Source organism: Apodemus sylvaticus, chromosome 22 (genome assembly GCF_947179515.1).
Source record: "Apodemus sylvaticus chromosome 22, mApoSyl1.1, whole genome shotgun sequence".
Lineage (NCBI taxonomy): Eukaryota > Metazoa > Chordata > Mammalia > Rodentia > Muridae > Apodemus > Apodemus sylvaticus.
In genome coordinates, this window is record NC_067493.1 from 19076976 (window position 1) to 19093973 (window position 16998).

At 46.3% G+C, this 16998-nt stretch overlaps 1 protein-coding gene and 1 pseudogene across 3 annotated transcripts in view; both read right to left on the reverse strand.

The window, feature by feature from the left end:
• Positions 1-2310, reverse strand: part of Insr (insulin receptor) — a 900533-nt gene extending 898223 nt beyond the window's left edge. For all 3 annotated transcript variants that reach the window (XR_007975038.1, XM_052168340.1, XM_052168339.1), the window contains exon 1: positions 1696-2310. Coding sequence is in view for 2 of the 3 variants with exons in the window: in XM_052168340.1 (XP_052024300.1) it covers positions 1696-1795 (100 nt within the window). In the remaining variant the exon portion in view is untranslated. The remainder of the gene's footprint in view (positions 1-1695) is intronic.
• Positions 1909-16998, reverse strand: part of LOC127672444 (developmentally-regulated GTP-binding protein 1-like) — a 48429-nt pseudogene continuing 33339 nt past the window's right edge.

Sequence of the window (16998 nt, forward strand, 5' to 3'; positions counted from 1 at the left end):
GATTTTCTTAATAAGAACCCAAACCACGGGCTGGCTCAGTGTTTACCTGCTGAGATGGCTCAGTAAGTAAAAGTACCTACTGCCCAAGCATGAGTTCCGATCCCTCCACACTCACCTAAAGGCCAGCCCTTCAGCATACCTCTATAACCCTAGTGAGAAAGAGCGAGGGGGGAGGGGAGGACTGGGGCTCACAGGCTAGGCAGTGCAGCCAAATCGGCAAACTCCAGGTTCATTGAGAGACCCTGTCTCAAAATACAAGGTTGAGAATGACAGAGGCAAACACCTGATGTGAACCTAAGGCCTCTGCAAACACACATGTGCACACAGGCACACACACTCACAAGCCAAACCAATGGCCATTCCTCTTTGAGCACCTTCTCAAAGTGGGGGCTAGCAGACCCACTACACAAGCTCAGCCCAACCTGCTCTAGAACCCTGAACACATACACCTCCCTCATTCACAAAAGGGCGCAGGTTCCTTCCCTCCTTGACCCCTTCATCGCTGTAATTAACTTCCACTTTCAGAGAAAGCTGAACCAGTAACTCAAAAGACATTTGTCATTGCACGTTTTTTGAAACTGTGTCTAACATAGCCCAGGTTGGCCTCAAACTCACTCAATAGCTGGGCTTGCTTCAAACAACTCGCTATCCTCCTGCCTTGCCCGTAACCAAGCACAGTGGTATAAGACCAGCCTCTGAACAAGTGAGGTTAAGCATGCTAACTGAATGAACCTCAGTTTAGCCCTCTCTGAAATGGGTGTGTAACAGTTTTGGCCTCCAGGGAATACTGGGAGGTTCTATAGCTAACCAGCCTGGAGACTCATAATCATTATAATTACAACCATCCCGAAAGCTACCCCTACTGTTACTATATGATTGCTGTGGGGCCAAAGGTACATAGACTTTGCCTCTAGACATCTGGAAGTAGAGAATATAAACATAGCAGCCATGAACTTATACACAAGGGGTCGATTCTCCAAGAAGTGTCCTCCATCAATGAGGATACTTAAACTGCTCAGGTGTCTGATTCTGTTGCAACCCAGTAACCATACTTACTTAAGGCAACTCCAAAGAGCCTCGGAGGGCAGATTTGGGTTTAGAGAAAAAAACAAACACAGTTGAGAAGTGCACTGGGGACAGACACCCGAAGGCTGGGCGGGCACTGGGGCAAGGTTCCTCAAACCCGAGATGGGCACACGCGGGCCACAGAGACACAAGCCCAGCAAGCAAAGGCCAAGGTCAGCCGGGGCTCCACGCAGGGCCAGGGCCACCAAGCCCACTCTTCCCCTCCCCCTGAGCAAAGATGATCACTATAGGGAGGGAGGGGACTCTTCACAGACACTGAGACACTAGGGAAGTCCTCAACTCTCAGTTCTTGGAGAGAGGGCTTTAGGTTGGCAGAGGAAGAAGGAGAAATGTCCACAACTCTCAGTGAAAGGACTATATTGCTGGGGTGGTGAAATGGGTGTCCGCAACCCTGAGTCCTTTGTGGGGTACTTGGGGACTCTAAGTTGTATGAAGCGGTGGGAAGGGTGTCCCCACTACTCAGCCCAAAGGGAGAGTTCTCTATGTTGGCTGTGGCGGTGGAGAGGGGTGTCCCCGACCCTCACTCCTTAGGGTGAGGGTTCTAAGTTGGCTGGGACAGTGAGAGGAGTGTCCCTGACACAATGTGATCACACCTTATCCCAGACTTACCCTCTCCAGGGTACAGGTGGCCGGCTGTGCCCACCAGCAACGCGGCCACGGCCACCAGCAACGGCACAGCCGTCGTCTCACATCCTCTCCCGGAGCCCATAGCAGTAGGAGGGCTGGGACCCCGGCGATCAGAGAACGCCACGCCGGCCTACTGGGGACATACTCCGTGAGAAGGTCGCTGGAGAGGCGCTAGGGGCCGCACGTCCTTCTCTTTCACGCCGGTGGCTCACCGGTCGCAGCTCTCCAGCCTAGAGAGCCCTGGGGACAGTCCCGGGAAGAGCGCAGAGGCCTCGGCTGCAAACAACACGGTGGCGCGGCCCGCAGACTACAGCTCCGGGTCACCCAGGCCCGGTCCCGTGGCCGCGATCGCAGGGTCCAGAGCTCACCGCGGTGCGTCCCCTGGCCGGGTCTCCTGCTTCTCCTCTCGGTGCAGCTCTGGGTGGGTCGCGTTGTGTGGAGTCTGAGACAGAGGGACGCGCGCACGGGAGGGCACCTGGGCTGGTGGCGGCGGCGGGAGCTAAGGCTAGACTCCGGCCGGTAAACAACGCGGCCCGTCAGCTGGGCCCGCGCGGGCCAAGGGAAAAGGTGGCGCGGATTAAGGCAGGGAAGGGACTGTGCACTCCAGTGAGGCCCGCTTGGGGGGCGGGGGGAGAAGCCAGCGGAGCTCAGGGAGGCGTGGCCAGAGCTGGCAATGCCACGCCTCCTCGGCCCCTTTGCCCCCTTGCCCTGTGGAGCCCGCAACTTCAGAGGCCGATCGCTCACCCCAGAGTCTTCCAATCCCGACACACGGAACTGCTGACTTAGAAAGGTTACAATCTAAAAGCTTGTAAGTGTTCTCAGATACCAGTCTAACATAAATACCCAAACAACTCACCTGTCAAATGTCGGGAGCTGCCCAGATCCGCGCCTGACTCGAACGCCCCCCCCAAATAGTCCCAAGGTTCCAATTTAAAAGCCTAGGGAGCCCCAGATCCCCACCTGACTCAAAAACCACTAAAAAGGCCTGAGGTTCCAATTTAAAGCCTAGGGACGCCCCCAGGTCCTCCTCCTGACCGCAGCAAACACAACGCAGAGGTTCCAATTTAAAGGTCTGGAGCACACTCTAGATCTCCGCCTGATTCAGACACCTCAAATTGCCCCGAACTAACAATTTAAAAGCCTGAAAATGCCCCCCCACATTCCCGGAGACATGAACACCCCAACCTGCTCTATAGCTTTCTAGTCTCTAATCACAATGTGGGAGCCCCAATATGCCCCTAGATGCCAAAGCAGCCCCTGTCTTTCTTTACTCTTTTTTACTTCTCTTTGACTCCCATGGGGAATTCACTTAAATTCTTTACTCTTGATTCTGTTTGTTTCTTTACAGCCTCTGCTGCTAAGGCCTTACTAGATTCTCCCAACCCAGGCTCTGCCTAGGAGCTAGTGGGAGCCCGACAAGTTCCCTTGTCAGTGAGCTCCCCGCCCAGCAGTCTGGCTGCACGGGCCTCCAGGCCACAGCCACGTGTCCACAGTGCAAGCAGCCTGTGTTCCCTGCCGTGAGCCCCCTCCACCCACCACTGAATTCCAGCAGAAATCAATAAAGAAATGACTCCTAGAAGAAGATAATAAGGCTTCTAGAAAGACGTTAGAAACTTCAGAGAGGATCAGGACAGACATACTCCATTTTCAACACACATACCAGTAGGTGGCTGTATGTCTTAGAAAGCCATTCCCTAACAGCCCTGCTCACCACCATCATGAGGAGCTAACACGGCCTGGGCCTTATGAATATGTGCAGTACACAGCCCTCTACCCTCTGCTTCCCTGTCCGTTCAGACCTGGACTGTGGCTGCTGGTCTGGGCAATGGGTTTGACAATATCTGTAAAAAGGTAAAAGTAAAAATAAAGTGATAAGCAATAGAGAAAGACACTCAAGATTAACCTTTGGCCTAGCACACCACACACACACACACACACACACACACTAAATAAATAAATAAACAAACAAATAAATAAATAAAAACTTTTTCAAAAATACATTTAAGTAGTGGCCTAGGGCTGTAGCTCTTTGGTAGAGCACTTGCCCAGCACACATGAGGTCCTGGGTTCAGATCTTAGCAAGGATCATGGGCCCATGATCCTTGCATTATGCAAATGTGCTCCTGCCTAAAAGCCTTGCCCCAACCTTGCCCCCAACTGTCACTCTCCTTGCTGAGTCTCTGCTCCAATGAGCTTCCTACCCTGACCAGAGTTTGCAAACCCCCTTCAGTTCCTACGTTCCCCTTCTCCAGTCACTTCCATCATAAGCCATACCCCTCCCTCAAATTCTTATTTATTGTCTTGCTTGTCATTGCTTATCAACCTGTCTCCCCCATCCATACCTATTGACATACCTATTGGTTAATAAATATTTGTTCACCAGAAGTATCTACATGCCTCCTGTAATGGGGGATTTCCAGTACACAAAACCAACTCGATCTATTTCCTTGTAGAGTGGGTGTGTCTGTCCTGTGTTAAGAGTTGAGGAGGGGTGGGTACACAAGCACCTCTGGAGGAAAGCACTTGCTTGAAACGGAAATCTGAAGAGAGGGATGCTGTGAAGATGACCTGGGAGACAATGACCCACGGGATGAAGGATGTGCAAGGGTCCTGGGGTTTCCAGGAACTATAGATGCAAAGAGGAGAGGAGAATCTGAGTGGAAATGAAAAGGATGCAGACCCTCAAGCACTACACTGATATGTGCTTGACACGCATGTACATCTGTGACGGTAGCATGTGCGGATACACACTATAGGCTGGTTTTGTGTGTCAACATAGGCTGGAGTTATCCCAGAGAAAGGAGTTTCAGTTGGGGAAGTGTCTCCATGAGATCCAGCTGTGGGGCATTTTTCTCAGTTAGTGATCAGTGCAGAAGGCCCCTTGTGGGTGGGAACATCCCTGGGCTGGTAGACTTGGGTTCTATAAGAGAGCAGGCTGAGCAAGCCAGGGGAAGCAAGCCAGTAAGAAACATCTCTCCATGGCCTGTGCATCATCTCCTGCTTTCTAACCTGCTTGAGTTCCAGTCCTGACTTCCTTTGGTGATGAACAGCAATGCAGAAGTGTAAGCTGAATGAACACTTTCCTCCCCAACTTGCTTCTTGGTCATGATGTGTATGCAGGAATAGAAACCCTGACTTAGACACACATATACATGTGCACCTGTGCTAATAGGGGTCCAGAGGTCGACATCTTAGACCCCTCCGCACCATTTTATTTTTTGAGACAGAGTTTTTCACTGACCCTGGAGTTCCCTAGTCAACTTCCATCTCTGCCTTCCAAGCTCTGGGATTACTGGCATGAACCCCCACATGTGTGCCCAGTTTTTTTTAATCTGTGTTTTAGGACCCTCTACATTCAGGTCTTCAGTCTTGGAAAGCAAACACTCTTGGAAGCTATTTCCTCAGAGCATGGCAGGGTTGTTGTTATTGTTGTTGTTGCTGCTGCTGTTTTCCTTTTTCTTTTGTATTTGTTTTGAATTGTATTGTTTATTTGCTTGTTTTTGAGACAGGGTCTCACTGTGTATCCTGGGTTGGCCTTGAACTCACAGAGATCCACCTGCCTTTGCTTCCCAGAGGCTGAGATGAAAGGTATGCACCATGCCTAGCCTTATTTTTATTTGGTAGCAGGGAGTTGTATCTCCTGGAGTGAGCCACCCTAAGGGGGACAGGAATCCAAACTCAGGTCCTTTGAAAGAATAGCAGCCGTTCTTAACTGCTAAGCCAAGCTGTCTTTCCAGTTCCTGCGTTATTTGTTTGGTTTGTTTTTTGACAAGAAGCCACCAGAAGGCTGATGTAAAAGATCTGATGTAAAAAAAAAAATTATAACATTGTCTATCAGCAAAATGTGATTACAGGTACACTCCTGTAATCTCAGTGTTCTAGAGGCTAAGGCAGGAAAGTTGTGAACTCAAGAGCAGCCTTGGCTACATATTGACACCTTGAATCAAAAACTAATTAGCAAAGGGGCTGAAGAGATGGCTCAACAGCTGAAGTACTTTCTAAACAGGGACCTGAGTTCAATCCCCAGAACTCATGTAGAAATGTAGGATGTGATGGCTCTTATAACCCCAGCACTGGAGAGGCAAAAACAGTCAGATCCCTGGAACTCTCTGGCCAGCCAGCCAAGCCAAATCGTAAGTGTCAGTTCCCAGCAAGAGCCCTGCCTGAAAAACCAGCCAGAAACCAAGAAGATTGCTCAGCTGGTAGATATGTTTACCACCGAGCTGTACAACCTGAACTTCACCCTCAGGACCCATAGAGAGGCTGGAGAACTGACTCCATGTTGTCCCCTGATCAATGCACAAAGAAATGAACACTAATACCAATACAACTGCAGGCAGGCACCAAATGCTCAGAGCAGCACATTAGGAGGATAGTTGTTGCTTTCCAGAGGCAACCAGCCTTAAGAAGGTTTGACTTTAAGCAACACTGTGAAGTTGGACTGTCACAGATCATGAGCCTTTTTTATCTTGGACTGTCTTAGACCTTGAATCTCTTCTAGCTAGCTTATCTAGTCATCTAGCTTAACTTCTGCCCACAATCCAGGTAATAGAGAAACTTTAAAGAATAAGCCTCACCTCTGGCTCACCCTAAAACCATCTCCCTCCCAAAGAGATTTTGTTTTGTTATTGCGACCTGATTATCTAATGTTCCCACCAATGTAATTGGCACACACAGTAACTGATAGTTTGTTTCTCTCTATGTCTACATAAAAGCTAATGCAGGAGCTGTGGAGATGGCTCCAGAGATGAAGGGTTACTGAACAAGGGTGTGGACCTGAGTGTGCAACCCCAGAGCCTGTGTAAACGGGGATGAAGCGGAGTGTCCATCTATTATCCTAATATTTCTATTAGGATATTATCCATCTATTATCCTAATATTTCTCTTAGGACGTGAGAAGTGGAGACTGGAAAATCACCCAGAAAGGTGAAGGACAGATAGCCTGGCATCTTCCATGATAAATAAGAGACTGACTTGGACTGGAGAGATGACTCAGTGGTTAAGAGCACTGACTGCTCTTCTGAAGGTCCCGAGTTCAAATCTCAGCAACCACATGGTGGCTCACAACCATCCGTAACGAGATCTGATGCCCTCTTCTGGAGTGTCTGAAGACAGCTACAGTGTACTTACATGTAATAAATAAATAAATCTTTGAGAGAGAGAGAGAGAGAGAGAGGGAGAGAGAGAGAGAGAGAGAGAGAGACTGTCTCAAATAAGATGGAAGATGATGATCAACAGAGCAGAGTTTGTCCTCTGACTTTCACACATACATAATGACACATATGGTCACTCTCCTGCTGTTCATAATAAACTATTTCCGTATTTATTCCTAGAGCCATTACTTTGGGCCAGAGCGGAAGCTCAGTTGGTTCAGTGACTGCGCAGCATCCAAGAAACACTGCATTCCATTCTAGCAACTCTACTCAAAGGGATGGGGTGCACCCTTCTAATATCAGCCCTGAGGAGTTGAGGCAGAAGGATCAGGAAGTCAAGGTTACCCTTAGCTACACAGCAAGTTGGCAGCCAGACTCAAAAACCAAACAATGAAAGTGCTCTGGTGTCATCCCAACTACTCAGGAAGCTGTGGCAGGAGGACTACCTGGGCATCATCAAGTACAAAGCCATCATGGTGACTTAATAAAGCCCTGTTTCGAAAGAAAAGGTAAAAGGGCTGGGGGTGTAGCTCAGTGGAAGACACTCCTCTAACCCCTGGATCAATCCTCAGTCTCAAAAACAGCATCACTGAGATGGACAGAGAGTTAACACCTTGTCATTTCCTCTTCAGTGACTGATTCAGTCAAGACCTATCTGTGCGGCTAACAGAACAACGTTCATCCTCACACCTCTGTCCGAAGCCTACAATCAGTAACGGGGCTTTGTGCCGAGAGCTGCGTCATTAAGAGATTTTTTTGTCCTTGTGCAAACGTCACCGAGTGTATTTGCACAAGCCCAGATAGTACAGCCTGAGTTGTATGGTGCAGCTGGTCATTCCTGGGCTACAAACTTCTGCAACACTGTACACCAAACATTGGCTACAAATGTAACACTCTGCTAATCTGTATCTAAACATAACTAGGCACAGCAGAACACTAAAAACAATCTCCCCGAGTAAAGCACTTGCTGAAAGCAAAGGTGAGGATCTGAACCTGAGCTCAGATCCCCAGCACCCGTGCAAAAACCAGGCGTGAGAGCATGTTCCTGTTGCCCCAATCCAGGGGCAGAGGAGGAAGGTGGACCCAGGGCTTGCTTGTGCTCTTGTAAGACCATGTCATTTGCCTTTCTGAGTCTGCTTTATTTCACTTAACATAATGATTTACAGATCAAGCTATTTCCATGCAAAAGTCACAATTGAACTTTTGTATAGGGTACAATAAGATTTTGTTGTATGCAAAGAGAAAGCTTGTTTAACGAAGACATGGGTTCTCAGTTTAAATTTTAAAGGTAACTGGATATGTGGTTCTTGTGTCAGCACTTAGGAGGCTATGTCAGAGGAACCCAGAGTTCAAGGCCAGGCTGGGCTATATGATAAAACCCTGGTTCAAAATCCAATTTATAAAAGTATAAATGACTATGCAAAAACTAAGAATATAGGAGATGGCTCGGTGGAGAAAGTGTTAGTGATGGAAATTTAAGCATCAGAATTTGAATCCTCAGCACCCAAAGCAGAAAGGAATGATAGTCACCTGTATCCCAACACTTAGGAGGCAAACTGACCATCCAAACTAGCCAAAATCCATGAACTTGGGTTCATGGAGAGAACTCACCTCAGTAAATAAAGAGTAATCCAGGAAGACACCTGATGCCTATCTCTGGCTTCAATACATACATACATACATACATACATACATACATACGCATACACACATGCAATTGCACCACACACACACTGGAAAATTAAGATTTTAGGGATAACTCAAAAATTAAAATCCTCCGGGCTGAAGAGACAATGGCTCAACTTTTGAGTCCTCTTCCAGAGAACCTCAGTTCAGATCCCAACATTCAATCAGGTGACTCACAGGCACCTTTGGTTCCAGCTCCATGTAGATCTGATTTCCACTCTAGCTTCTAGAGGCATTGAACTCACACAGAAATATAGACATATAATTTTGAAAAAAGAAATTATTAGGGTCTCACTATATACCCCTAACTGGCTTGAACTTGGTATATAAACTTAGGCTGATCTCAAATTTACAGAGATCTACCTGCCTCTGTCACCCTACTCCGGGAAATAAAGGCACAAGCTAACAATTCAAAGTACAGGGGCCAGATCCTAAAGATATATGGGAAGGCAGTCTCCTCCATTCTTGGTTTAATTGTTTCAGTCAGGGTAAGTAGACTGACTGGGACAGCATTTGCCTAGCATTCACATAACCCTGGGTTCCATCCTCAGCAGCATGTAACTGGGTCTGTGGCTCATACCTGCCATCCCAGCATTCAAGAAGTAGAGGCGTGAGGATCAGAAATGTAATATTACATACTTGAGTATGAAGCTAGCCTGGGGAGCATGAGACTCTGAGATTCAGTTGCATTATGTGATGTATTTCTGGAAACTATCTTATAAGAGGATGTTTGGCTGAAACAGACACATGAAAGGATATTTTGTGAAGCAGACACCTGAGATGTTTGCTGAGGCAGACACTTGAGAGGATGTGCAGTGTTTGGAAAGACTATAAGTAGCACCCTATAGACAGTGAATGACATTCTTGCATTGGTTTGCCTTGCAGCGCTTTGCTGGTCTCTGCTGATCTTCACTTGTCATGACTTTGTAAAAAGAAACGAGGATCCTTGTATTCCAGATTCTTCCTTGGCTGGTGTTGGTGGGACTTTGCAGTAGCCACTGCTATAGATTCATGTCTGGTGTTTGGCAATTGTACTGGACTGTCATTACTGATTCGTGTTTAGTGTTTGCCAGTTGAAATGGACTGTCATTACTGATTCATGTTTGGTGTTTGCCAGTCGAATTGTCATTACTGATTCATGTTTGATGACTTGGAATGGACTGTCAGTATCCTGACAATGAAGATTAGAAACACCCCCAAAGAACTACTTCCAAACAGATCCACAATCCCTGTCTCCTATTAACCTTTCTTTTCCCCTACCTCTAGTAGGTGGGCTAGAAGAGAGGTTGAAGCCTTTAAGAACCCTTATTAAAGTAGGTTTTGAAAAATCTAAACCTACACAGTCTTGATAAATACTGTAAATATTGATTTATTTATTGATAAATAAATAAAAACGCTTGCAGCATTAATTCCTTCATCCACTGATATCACTTCAAGATATTTCTTTTTTATTATTATTTTATTTACTTATACGTCAAATGTTATCCCCATCCTAGTTTCCCCTCCGCAAACCCCCTGCCCCATTTCCTCTCCCCCTGCTTCTATGAGGGTGTTCTCCCACCCACCCACCCACTCCCACCTCATCTCCCTAGCATTCCCCTACCCTGGGGCATTGAATCTCCACAGGACCAAGGGCCTCTCCTCCCACTGATACCAGATAAGGCTATCCTCTGCTACATAAGCAGCTGGATCCATGAGTCCCTCCAAGTGTACTCTTTGGCTGGTGGTTTAGTCCCTGGGAGTTCTGGGATGTCTGCTTGGTTGATTTTGTTGTTCTTCCTATGGGCTTGCAAACCCCTTCAGCTCCTTCAGTTCTTCTCCAACTCCTCCATTGGGGACCCCTGCTCAGTCTGATGGTTGGCTGAGAACATTCACATCTGTATTGGTCAGGCTTGGGCAGAGCCTCTCAGGGGACAGCCATACCAGGCTCCTGTCAGCAAGTGCTTCTTGGCATCAGCAGTAGTGTCTGGGTTTGTTGTCTGCAGATGGGATGGATCCCCAGGTGGGGTAGTGTCTGGATGGCCTTTCCTTCAGTCTCTGCTCCACTCTTTGTCCCTGCATTTTCTTTAGATAGGACCGATTATGGCTTAATATTCTTGAGATGGGCAGATGACCTTAACCCTCAACCGGGGCCATGCCTGACCACTGGGTATAGTTTCTACAGATTCAAGATATTTCTTATACCGCATGGATTTGTTCCTGTGAGCACAAAAAAATAAGAATTCACACGTATAATGCAATAAAGTAAAACCCACTCTTCCTTTCTCCAAGAAATATACACTGTCTGCAAAATAGCTTGATCTATAGGACTGGAAGTACGACTCATTTAGTAAAGTATTTGCAACGCAAACATGAAGAACTGAGTTCAACTCCTAGAACCCACATGAGGAGAAAAAAAATATCTGTGCATGGTGGTGTGTACTTGCAATTTTGTTTTGTAGTGCTGGGGGCAAGCACAGGAAGTCTCTGGAGCTTACTAGCCAGTCAGCTTTGTCAGTGGGCGAGGACCAGGTCCAGTGTGAGACCCTGTCTCAAAAATTAATGAGGGTGAGGAATCTGGAGAGATGGTGGCTCAGTGCTTCAAAGCACCCAAGTCAAGTAGCCCACGACCACTAGTAACTCCCTCTTCTGACCTCAGATGGCACTATACCTGTGTGGCATACAAAGAGACGTGCACACATGCATGCCAATAAAAACAAATACTAACACCAATAAGGGAGTGTGCCTCTGAGGTAGGCCGCCTAATGTTGACCTCTGGCCTGCAAATGCAAATGCACACATCTAAACATACTTATGCACATCTGACCACACATATACACACATCACGGAAGTATCTGATCCATTCACATGGTTTTACAGTATTCCTGTTATACAGGTGTGTGTGTGAGTGTGTGTGTGTGTGTGTGTGTGTGTGTGTGTGTGATGGAAATCAGCAGATAACTCTGTGGAGCCCATTCTTTCCCTTATGGGTTTGAGGGATTGAACTCAGCTCATTAAACTTTTGTAGAAAGTTTGCCTTCCCACTGAGATGGGCAGTAGGGATTTGATAATCACTTTCAACAAGTGCTTACATCAAGTCAACCCCATTCGCAGGTTTTTATTTCCTTTGTTCTGTAGCTCTTGATCTTCCAAAACCTTTTATGAGTAATTTGCAGCCACCCTCTGTATGAGAATATGTGCTCGCTCCTATTCCCCCCCCCTTAATGGGCTTTTTTCTTTCCTGTTTTTTGAAGCTTTGGGGAAATACAGTCAGGGTGTGATATTCCTATAAGGAAGCGGATGCTTTATAATCAGTCTGTGTGCGGCCGGTCCATTCTGATTCCTCAGGAGTGCATTTCAAAACTTCTAGAGTGTTCTCTGTCTCTCTTCCTGTCTCCTCTTCTCCCTGCCTTCCTGCCCTTCTTTCCTCCTCCCCTCCTCTACTTCTTGTCCTCTCCCATGTCCCCTCCCTCAAACCCATTCCCCGCCCCCATCTACCTTTCAAATTGATGATCGCCTCTTTTTAATTATTGTTACATACATAAAGGCATGAATATGTAAACACAACCTGCTGAGTCCATTTAGTGTGGCTTAGGTGTGTATGACTTCAGGATGGCCACCGACTCTAGGATAACCAACTAGGGAACAGGCCTGTGAGGAAGATTAATTCTACCACTCTTAGCAGTCGTTAGTTGGCCATAGATGGGGATGCAAGATGACACACAGATGGTACAGGACCTGGGCAGGGAGACAGAGAGACATGGAGATGAACGGACGAAAAGGAAGCACTCTGGAAGTTTTGACGTACATTCTGGGGGTCAGAACAAACAAGCAGCAGCACACAGACTAGTTGAAAGTGATTGGCTGTGAACTGTGTCTAGGAGTTGTACCGTGTTGAGATCACCCCCCTTTAATGTTAACCTGTCTATTGATACTGTCCTTGTCCAAGCCTTATTTGGGCAGCCATCGTTTTGAAGCATTATGGGTGTAGCTTCCTTGACATCTCAAGGAAATACAGTCTCTCAGCAGACTTCCTGGTCTTCTGTGTTTTACAATCTTTCTTCCCCTTTTTCCTTGATATTCACAGAGCCTTTGGTACAGGGATTGTGTTGTAGATGTACCCTTTAGGGCTGGGCTCCACACCACTTGATTTGTGTATTACGACCTCTTGTAGGTAAGATGTAGCTGCTAATTGGATCCCCTAAAACTATTTGCAAAAGAGGGTCTGCAGTAGCTTCTGGGAACCCATCCCCAAGTTTATTCTGATTGCTAAATAAAGATGCCAGCAGCCAATAGCTAAGGGAGGAGAGACAGAGGCAGGATTTAGGGTTCCCAAGCTTGGGACCAAGAGGAGGAGGAAGGAGAGACATGAAAGGGTGATAACATGCAGGAGAGAGAAGCAGAGCCAAGAGGCGAAGAGAACACTGCCCAGAGGGCTGCTCAGCTGGGTCAGGAGCAGCCAACACTGAACATAGCAATTAGGCAATTAGTAAGTGGTAACTCGGACTTACCGTGAGAGGTAGATTCTCAGGGCATGGGAGTTAGGCAGTTGTCCAGCTGTTGTGCTGCTGCTTAAAGCATATTAAATATAAAGACCATGTGTGTGTGTGTGTGTGTGTGTGTGTGTGTGTGTGTTTGTGTGTGTGTGTGTTTCATTCTGGGAACATAAATGGTCTAAGGTGGCAAGGAACCCCACGCCGGTATTAAAATTATTAATATTATAGTGAGAATAAAATTTATCTTTGGGTATGAAGATAAGGATTTCCCCTATTTATTTATTTATTTATTTGTTTATTTATTTATTCACTTTACACCTGATCATAGACTCCCTCCCTCCTCTCCTCCCAATTCCACTCTTACAAATCCCTCCTCCCATCACCCCCTCCCCTTCTCCTCAGAGAAGCAGAAGCACGCCTTGGGCACCACCCCACCCTGGGTCAGCCAGTTGCAGCAGGAATGAACAGAAAGGATAAGTTTTATAATGTAATCAGGATTTGTGCTTGTCTAGTACAGTCCTGGTAATAGATTCTCTTCTAAGATCCGGGACCTCGCTAGCCCCAGATGGCGGGCTAAGTTTCCTGCAGCAGACATGCCTTCCTCTCTACTCCATCCAATTAGACGGCTGTTGTTACTGCCAAGGTATGGACTCCACGGGTGCACCTTCAAGAATGTCTTCCCGTCCTGCCGGATGTGTCCCCTGTTAGCAGCTTAATTAACACCGTCTGGTAGGATGAACCCTGGGCTGCAGGAAGGTCAGACTGAGCTTGAATTTCCCAAGTCCTGTGTCCTAAATATGCAATGTCTCCAGCAAGAGCAAATTACCGTCCATCTCTGGAAGGGTACAAAGGTCAATAGCACCAGCACACATTGTTTGGGGGAATAACTCGGACTCCTCTGGCCAACAGCTCATATGGAAGTTTCTTGTGCTTTGTACCAGGATTTTTGTTACATAATCCATGGCTCTTGTGGGGAGCATTGTCAGCTGACGAGGAATATATATACATGGATGATATAGATATATGATAAAGCCTCAGGGAATATATATATGTATGTATGTATATATACATATATATATTCCTCACATATGTATATACACATATGATTCCTCACATAGACATATATGTATATGCACACACACACACATATTTCTTAAGGCTTTATCAAATATCCTTGGTGTCATTTGAGAGCTCTTTGATTGTGTGTGTGTACTTTTGGTATGCACACAGATGTACACATGCATGTGGTACCAGAGGTCAATTCTATGTGTCATTCCCTAGGAACCATCAATCTTTCTGATTTCTGAGGCAGGATCTCTCACTTGGCTTGGAATCTGCTAAGCTACATGGCCAGCAAGCCCCAGAGACCCTACTGTCTTCCTTCCTGGCCTTTTCACTTGGGTCCTGCAGATTGTGTCTTAGTCAGGGTTTCTATCCCTGCACAAACATCATGACCAAGAAGCAAGTTGGGGAGGAAAGGGTTTATTGAGCTTACACTTCCACACTGCTGTTCATCACTAAAGGAAGTCAGGACTGGAACTCAAGCAGGTCAGGAAGCAGGAGCTGATGCAGAGGCCATGGAGGGATGTTCCTTATTGGGTTGCTTCCCCTGGCTTGCTCAGCTTGCTTTCTTATAGAACCCAAGACTACCAGCCCAGGGATGGCTCCACCCACAAGGGGCCCTCACCCCTTGATCACTGATTGAGAAAATGCCTTACAGCTGGATCTCATGGAGGCATTTCCTCAAAGGAGGCTCCTTTCTCTGTGATAACTCCAGCCTGTGTCAAGTGGACACACAAAACCAGCCAGTACAGCGTGGGTCCTCATTCTTGCAGTTTGCTAACTAGCCATTTCCCCAGCTCAGGCAGATTTCCCTTACTCTTTATTGTTATTATTGTAGGTATGTAGTATTGTTATTATTATAGGTATTGTAGAAATTGCTGGTTTCTTTACCAACTCAGGAGTGTCACTGTTATATTTTTCTGGAAGCAGTCTTGTGAGAAGGCACATGATGGTTAGAAAGAAGATAAATGGAACCCCAGAAACAATGAGAAGATGTTCTTGTGTTGCTGTGCCATGTAACGCTTCTTCACTGGTCTTTGCTGGTCTTCACTGGTCTTCACTGGTCTTTGCTAGTCTTCACTGGTCTTCACTGGTCTTTGCTGGTCTTCGCTGGTCTTCACTGGTCTTTGCTGGTCTTTGTTCATCTTCACTTCTTAGAGGGAAACATGCCAAAGAAACTTCTTGTGGTGTTCCAGCTGAGTTTGGTGGCTTCTGCTGATTCAGTGGAGCCTTGCTGATTCTTTGGGTTGTGCTGCTGCTGATTCATGTTTGGTGTTTGCTATTGAACTGGACTGCTGCTATCCAGTCAACGAAGAGTGGAATTGCCTCAAGTAACTACTTCTAAAAAGGTCCACAATCCCTTTTTCCTATTAACCTTCTTTCTCCCATACCTCTGGTCGGTGGGCTGGAAGGGAGATTGAAGCACTTAAGAACCCTCAATAAAGTAGGTTTTGAACAAAACCTAAGCCTGCGGGTATGTATGTATAACTGTGGATTTGCATGATGCACCAGCCCAGTATCCTTAGTCATAAAACTTTCATTTGACATCCTTATTCAGATCTCTTTGGAAAAAGTCATTTTAACTTATTACTGTGTGTGTGATGTGTATGTGTATGGATATGAGCCACATCATATATGCAGAGGTCTGAGGACAACTTTGTGGAGTCAATTCTCTCCTTCCACCTTTAAATGGATTCTGGGATCCAGCTCAAGTCATTGGGTAGAGTTATATGACATTTTAATTTACTTTTAATTTTCATCTTAATTAATGTGGATTCCTTGTCCACGCTTCTGGGTGCAATGTGTAAGGAAATTTTTAAAATTCACTCAAACCATATACTTTTATTTGTTTATTTATTCATGTGTTTATTCATTTGGTTTTGCAGTACTAAAGACTGCACACAGAACTTTGCATATGGTGGATAAGTAGCCTATCATATATTTTTTTTTTTAAATAAAACCTCATTAAGTTACTCAGGCTAGCCTTGAATTTGTGGTACTCTTAATTCAGGTTCATGAATAACTGAGCTGTCTGGTGTCTTAGCTGGAGTTTCTATTGCTGTGACAAAACATCCCTAAAACTAACTTGAGGTTTATTTCAGCTTACGCCTCTCAGGTCACATTCCAGCACTGAGGTAAGTCAGGACAGGAACTCAAACGCAGAGCTTGGAGGCCGGAGCTAAGGCTGAGGCCTGAAAGAGCTTTGCTTACTGGTCGCTCCATGACGTGCACATCCCGACTCCTTGAAAATGATTGTTTTTAATTTGCATTGGTATGTGTGAAGATGTCAGATCCCTGGAAACGAAGTTATTGACAGTTGTGAGCTGCCACGGGGTGCTCGGAATTGAACCTGGGTGCTCTGGAAGAACAGTCAGTTCTCTTAGCAGCCGAGGGAGCTCTCTAGCACCTCAGCTTGCATTTTTATACAACCTAGGACCACCTGCCCAAGGTGCCACCGCCCACAATGGCCTGGGCCCTCTCCTGTCAATCACCAATCAAGAAAATGTCCCCACAGATTTGCCTGCAAGCTGATCTTATGGAGGCATTATCTCAATTGAGGTTCCCTCTTCCCAGATGACCCTGGCTTATATCAAGTTGACAAAAAAAAAAAAAAAATCAAAACAAAGCAAAACATAATTTACCAGGAGAATAGGCCTGCACAGGCCTTAGAGCCTGCCTTAATTTTTATTTTTTTCATTCATTTATTTGTTTATTCATTTTACATCCTGATCCAGTGCCCCCCCATCTCAATCCCACCCTCAAAACCCCTCCCCCACTACCCCTGCAGTTCTCCTCACAAAAGGAGAAGCGCCTATGGATACCGACTAGTCCTAGCACATCAAGTCACAGCAAGATTAAGCGCTCCCACTGAGGTCCAGCAAGGCTAGGGGAAGGGAATCCAAAGGCAG